Here is a 7,190-nt window from a genome sequence, read left to right as displayed (position 1 = left end):
ATGGCGGAGAATGAGGGAAACGAAGGTGAGTTTGAAAACTGCCAAATAACATCTTTGAAGTCAATATTAATGAGAATTATTTTGATTCCTCTTTAATTAAAGTACTGGTAGGAGTGAAGTCTACCTTTTGCGCTAAAAATCATAAAATGTTCAACGATTTCAGAGTTTTCGCATTCCGCCATCGGCGGTACTAAAATTTTCCCTCAATCCTGTCGGTTTTTATCGGCCGATCCCTATCCCGACGTCTATCATTTTCCGTGAATTCAATTAATAGCAAGTTATTGAGACTGTTAAGCTAAAGCCAAATTAGCACTAGTACAAGCAAGACGCGGAAAAATATGAGCCGAACTCAGTTATCGGTGAGAATTGAAATTCGATAAAACCGCAATAATTCTGTATCGATTCTGCAAGTGCAAAACAACCTTGCAACTTAGGCTTATTAGCTTTAACGTCTGTAACTTTAATTTCGGTCTGTGTTCTTGATAAATGATTCGACTCTTTCTCTTAAACGATGTTTCATCAGAATGTATTGAAGAAAATTCCACTTTGGAAAAAAAACAATATTGTATTCAGCTTATAGCGAATCATCACCCTGCGAGCAGAGCCTTTCTCCCGATAAACTTGAATTTTTCTTCTCAATTCTCAGCTGCAGTAAAGTGTAGAGAGGCTCTGCTCGCAGGGCTAGACATTTTTTCGCCAATTAATGTAACTTAGAGCAGTACACTGCCACCGTGAACGCATAAAATCAATAAGTTACGCTCATATATTACAACTAAAGGAAGGTTTTAGTGTCCACTAAAATGTCATTCATGTAATAAATAAAAGCATTTAATTTAATTTCAACGCAAATGACCCGGACTGATCAATCGTAACCTGACAATTTAACCTGTTGGTCAACTTTTCTTCTTCAATATTAAATAGGATCAGCATCATCATCAATGGATCTCAATTTGGACAGATGGGAAGACAGACACATAAATCTTCTTATATGTTGCTGGAAAGATCATAAAGGATTATTCGGCAATGGTAAAACAACCAAAAAAGAGGTGTTTCAAAAAATTGCAACAAGCTTCAACACAAAGTCAGATCTCAGAGTATCTGCGGATCAGTGTGCAAGAAAGTGGGCTAAGCTGGAAGCCAAACTCAAAGAAGTTACAGATCATAACAACAAAAGTGGAAATGGCCACAAGAAGTGGAAGTACTACTCTGAGATGGCTGATTGCATTGGCATGAATGCAGCTGTAAGGCCTACCTATACCCTTGAATCCTCATCTTGTGTGATGTCAAATGAAGGTGAGGAAAGTGATAGTTCTGCTGATGGTGATTACCCAACTGAAACACCCCAAAAGAAGACCCCCAGAAAAAGGCCAGCAAAGAAACGCAAAAGTAGGTCGTCTGCATCAGAGATGCTCACATTTCTCCAGGAATACCAACAGAAAAAAGAAGAAGTGGAAAACAAAAAAGTTAAGATGATGGAAGAAATGAATGAGGACAAAAAGTTATTTTGGGCAAATTTACTTCAAGTGTTGAAAAACAACTGAGATGGTTTCATTTTAATTTGTATTTATATACACATTTATGTGATAATACGTTATAACGTACATTTGCCAGACAATTATATTTACAACACTTACAGTTTGTGCAATGTACTTTGAACTTCAACTTCTTGGCCTTATTTCCATATAGGTAAATTATGTCGAAATTTTTAATTTGCAAAATTTAATGTTCTTTACAGTAATATTAGCCATTCCATTCCCTCCATTCATGTAAGTTGAACTATATTTTGGCATACTCACATATGCTTATTCTTACTTATCCATACTTGAAATCTGATTCACATTGGATTTGAAAACTATTTACAAGTGCATGTATTTACTTTAGCCAAAAACATAACACTAGGTATGTGGCCAAATTCAAGGCTTTGATACAACTATTTCATCAAGCTAGTATCCCTGAATTATGGCTCAAGTAAGGGCATAGTCCTGAGCTATGTTGTAGTCTTGCCTTCTTCTTCTACATTAATTAATTTTGAAGGCTGCAAAATACTTTACTTTAAAGCATGAAATGTATTATTAATGTTAAATATTGTACTCATTATATCAGTGATGTTTACGCCACACTTGGAAAACAAACAAAAACTGACAATAAATTGTTGATTCCCTTAACTTTTCATGCCTAACTGTTTTTTTTTTTTTTCTCTGCATGATTAAATGCAGCACCCCCAGAAAAAAGTGGCCTCAATAAATTCCCAGGCCCCCGGCCAAGTCCATCAAATATAGTTGTTAATAGATAACCAAGCATTTTATTAGAAACCCCAAGTATATTGGATCTGGCCAAGCACTGACTTGTAACTGACTAGTTTTTTATTAATCAATAGATGAATTGATCTGAGCAGGTTCATGAGCATTCTTGTCCCCAGATGCCAACCATATTTGGTGTTTTTTTAAATTTCCTTTTTAAGAGGAATCACCTTAACCCATATTCAGGACAGGGATGATCAAATGGCTGCAAAATCCAAGACCCAAGTAATTCCCCCTGGGCTTCCAACAACACTCGAAAAAATCACTTGATTAAAAATTTACTCCCAAAAACTCCCATGCCAAATTTCTGACCCTAAAAGATATACATGAATAACACCGGCAGCTTTATCGAAAGGTTATCCAAAAAAGAGCTCATGCCACAATCCCAATCTGGGATATGATCAATACACTCAGTTCATGACACTGAATCTGTCTGTCGAACCTACTTTTGTTGCTTTCTTTTAGCACTCCCAGACATACGTATATGTCTATGGTGTCTTGTGCCAGATTTTCAGGTTTCCCTGAAATGTGCAAGTCAAGAAACAGTGAACTTAAAACTACCCAAAATACACTTCGGGATTGTCACTTGCGTATTTTTTGGACAACCTTTCTGAACAAAGCTGTAACCCGTTTTATCAATGCCAACAGCAATTGAAAGCAACAGCACTGTAAACTATAAACAACGGGAAAACATATTTGTTGTACTTTATTTGCAGAACTATGCTGCCAAGATACTACCACAAATCTTTAGATTGTTTCGAATGGCCAAAATATCCCTACTTATATCAAGCCACCCCCAAAAATACTCGCCAAATTTTCCCACAAAAAGACTCTCAGAATTGAAAATTTCAAAGACCTCCAAATATCCTTTGATCATCCCCGTTACTTGAAATCCCAAGTGCCCCCCATAGGCAGGACAAAACTCCCCAAGTCTCACTTCTTAATTAACCAACGATTATGTTTGATAGATGTTGACGTTTTAGTTCAGCTGTTCTGTCTCTGCAGTTGGTATCATGGACATCATCATCATTGTCATCATCATCATCATCATCATCATCCAGGAAGTAACTTTCATCAAAATCATCATGAACAAGAGTGTAATTGTGCAAGACACAGGCTCCCATTACTATCTTAGTCATAAGCTTTACGCTGAAATGGTTCAAATGACCCAGTTTTCTCCATCTCCCCTTCAAAAGACTAATTGCACGCTCTACGATCTGTCTGGATGACGACAAGGTATTGTTGAAATGGAGCTGATTTGGTAGTAAGTGACCATTATTCCTAAAAGGAGTCATGAGCCATCTGTAATTAAGGAACAAACATAAAATCAGACAATCATTTTTTCTTAAATCTATATACTTTGCTCCCCAAAAGGAAATATATTAATCTTGTATTGAATACTACACTGAATATAGTGATGGCAATCCAGTGGAATAACAGTTTGAATAATAAATCCTGCCAGAAATAATTAAGATAAAGGGCAAAACAAAATAATTGATGAATTGAAATGTGAAGAGTAGAAAATTGAAAATTGCTCTAAACAACTGAAATTAAACATATAGCTCATAACAAAAAATATTTGTTCAACATTAATACCTCAAAAGTGGGTAGCCCCCATCCCCAATGATGTGGTAATCCCCAGGAAACTTGTTTGCAGAAGTGGCAAAAAGAGAAGAGTTTCTGAGAACTCTGGAATCATGGACAGATCCAGGCCAACCTGCTAATACATCTGTGAGGATCATGTTATTGTCACAAACAATCTGTACGTAGGCAAAGCATTAATTAGTTATTGAAACATGAAAACAATTACCATCTGGCTCAAAAAACCAAAGAGACTAGTATGACTAGTACTTGGTTAAAGAAGGAGGACTGATCAATTCCTTCCTTTTCACTGATCCATATAGCTAGGTAATGGTATGAGAATATTTACCTGCAATTGTAAAGCATAAAACTTTTTCCTGCAAATGTATGACTCAGGGTCTACACCGGGTGCCTTGATCTTTATGAAGGTCCCGTCTATGGCACCTTAACATGAAAGTATAAATTAACAACATCATTTTACTATTTGCCAAAAATTTTGATTTTCAAACCATTTTCACTCCAGAGCCTATTTGGCTAATCCCTTCCTAAACCTCTATTTTCTCAAGCTAACCAACAATGAGCAACAAGACAGTTGATTTAAATGAGTGCCAATTTCAATTTTCCATTATTCTACATCTAATCCCTTGCACTGTACAATGTAGATTAAGAACCACCCCTTTCCCCCTTTCTAATGTTACACACAATCAAAGCAACTCTTGCAGATAACTTAATCCAACATTGCATCAGGGGAAGGGGATAACAATGAACAGGGGCAGGGTGAGATGTGCCCAAGGAACTCAAGAAAAGTAGAGGGTCTCAACACTGCTATCGTCCATTGAAGCAAGAAACTAAATTTTCAGGCTTATAAACAGTATATAACTGTGTGTAAAACACATAGTTTGAAATATACATGTTAAGACTGAGGAACCTGCAAGATATTTCAGGACCAGGTTTAGCAACGATATGCATAGCTGGAACTACATACAGCTTTTTCTTCTTTTCAAATATAGCACGTGCCAATAGACTGTTTCATTTTTATGTCACCCAGCTGAATCCAATGTTTACAGAAGTGAATAAAAATTAAGATCTCCAGTTTGCTTTCCATTTCATCACTGAATTTTATTCACGAGGACATGGTTATTGGCTTCAGCGTACACCGACCCACGTCCATGGTAAAGAGATAAAGAGTGTCATGAGCAATATAGAAGGAACTTTCCATGTTTTCACCTATGGCACCTACCAATTGTTCCAGGCATTCCTCCACCTTCAAAACTTTGTGAGATTTCTCTCATTTCCGCGACTGCAAAATACCCCATAATGAACATTAAAGTTTTAATTAATTTCCATATATACGTGTAATTCCTCTTAATATTGCCAAAAAATATGATGTAATTAATTTACTCAAGCAACACTGATAAATTATGACATGCTCCAGTTATTACCGCTGTCGAGAACAGACCGACGGCAGATAAAAACAAACAAACACGGGTTTGTTTACAGCTTAATTAAATGGAGAAAAATAGTATAGTCTCACCATTAGGCCACTTGAGATAGCGTGGAAGCATTGACAGGATGGCAGTATTTACTTTTCGCAGCACCCTACCGCAACTACTCATAGTGACATCGAAGCGATCTGCCACTTGTCTTGACGTCTCGCTACCATTAGCCAGCATCCACAAATAAATCAAAATTTGTTTCTCTGGTGGAATTGGGGTCCTTCCAAACCGGTTTAAACCCAAATTAAGGCAGCCAGAGGCAACAATTTCTCGCGTGAGCAACTCACAGGTGTTGCGAGTTAGCCGAAAATGACTCTTAAATTCGTCCCCAAAATATGATGGCACAGTTTCTTCGAAGTAGCCTTGAATTCTACTGAGGCCTCGTCGCATAACCGTAGAGCCCACAGCAAGTACAAAAATGTTGTCGTCGCACTCTACCAACTCATGACAGTCCTCGTCGTCGTTCAAAACAGCAATCAAAAACCCGCGTAGCGCCATTTTTAATTGTTTTCAATTAGCCACTTGTTGTCATAGTGACAGTGAATCAACCGCTACAATACCTTATCGGGGGCTCAAATATCCGTTTGGCACATGGTTGATGGTTCAAGACCCGTTTCCCCCGTTCTTTCCGGATGGAAATTCGCTTACCATTAATGGAGAAATTTTCATCCGGATGGTTTCATGTAAATGGTAAGCACCCCGAGACTTCAAAGTGTTTTGAGTGCGAGCGCTAGATTAAAATTCGAGCCCCAGATTTAGTTGAGAGGTAGATTGAGCGTGTACAGCCTTAAGCCAGCTTCTTGGAACTGACTGGAACTGGAAATTCGATTATAACACACTACGTTATGATATCCTAGAGAAAAATAACTGTTTTTCTGGCGACAAAACGGACGTTGCGGTAGATTTTATACCTTTTTGTGGAATTAACACAATTAGGAGAAGTTAGGATTAACTTTCCCTCGGAAAATTTGTAAGTTGCTTCATTGAAATGCCATATCAAGTTAAGAGAAGACGTCATTTATAAAAACAGATAAAGGAACGAATTGGGACTTCAAGACCCTTAGCTTTGCGAAAAATCGAAACTCTGAGACAGCTTCGTAGAAAAATCGAGACTGCGAGACGCATATAACCGCTAAAAAAACGAGACTGCGAGACCTGTGAAATTCGACTAAAATTTTACGAGATCAAGAGCTTTTGAAGGACAAGAATTTTCACTAGCCTGAAAATCGTATCTTCATCAAGGTAAACTTTATGAAAAAGTAGCAATGCGACGAAGATCCAAAGTGACTAGCGTATGGAGAATTAACGTTCTCAAGGATTTCCGTTTAATTTAATAATGTCTACTGAGTTTTCCGAAGCTCGGGTAAAGTATTTAATCGTAAAGTAAGAAACATAAATAACGTCTTACTAATATACACCGATTCTGGAATATAAGGGTACCATATCTCAAACGTTTTCTTGAATGGATGGCCACCTGTAATTTTTTCCAGGCGAGTAGAATAAAGAACCTGCTTTTATTTGGTTATATTTATTTACTTAACTGTAATATAACATACAGCATTTGACAAGTTCAAAGTTTGCTAATATTAGCCTTATCACTTTAGGTCCGTAAATGGTTCAGCTTCCGAAGGTTAACTATTTTGTACGAAAAAACATTTTTAAACAAAATTTAGTCCCGAGTAAAGTTTAAGAGATTCCCCACAAACTGTGTAAAGGACATGTTAAGAAAACGTTTGGTATGTCCATACGAGTATGTTAAACATGTGCCAAATTTCAAGTCTCATGGTCGCCGCTGAAGGCCCTGTGGCCGAAT

At 37.3% G+C, this 7,190-nt stretch overlaps 1 protein-coding gene across 1 annotated transcript; it reads left to right on the top strand.

Annotated features, from left to right (window-relative positions):
• LOC145470305 (uncharacterized) lies at positions 1 to 1,541 on the top strand. The gene is made up of 2 exons (XM_081454145.1): positions 1 to 25; positions 922 to 1,541. The coding sequence occupies exons 1-2, from the start codon at positions 1 to 3 to the stop codon at positions 1,539 to 1,541; spliced, it is 645 nt and encodes a 214-aa protein (XP_081310271.1).
• Positions 1,542 to 7,190: the final 5,649 nt, after the last annotated feature.

Source organism: Orbicella franksi, chromosome 15 (assembly GCF_964199315.1).
Source record: "Orbicella franksi chromosome 15, jaOrbFran1.1, whole genome shotgun sequence".
NCBI classification, from domain to species: Eukaryota; Metazoa; Cnidaria; class Anthozoa; order Scleractinia; family Merulinidae; genus Orbicella; species Orbicella franksi.
Note: the sequence above shows the minus strand (reverse complement) of the source record. Positions and strands in the feature narration are given on the sequence as shown.

Coding starts and splice junctions, on each gene's coding strand:
- LOC145470305 (XM_081454145.1), top strand. CDS start 1: ATGGCGGAGAATGAGGGAAACGAAG. Junction 26..921: donor GGAGAATGAGGGAAACGAAG/GTGAGTTTGAAA, acceptor AATATTAAATAG/GATCAGCATCATCATCAATG.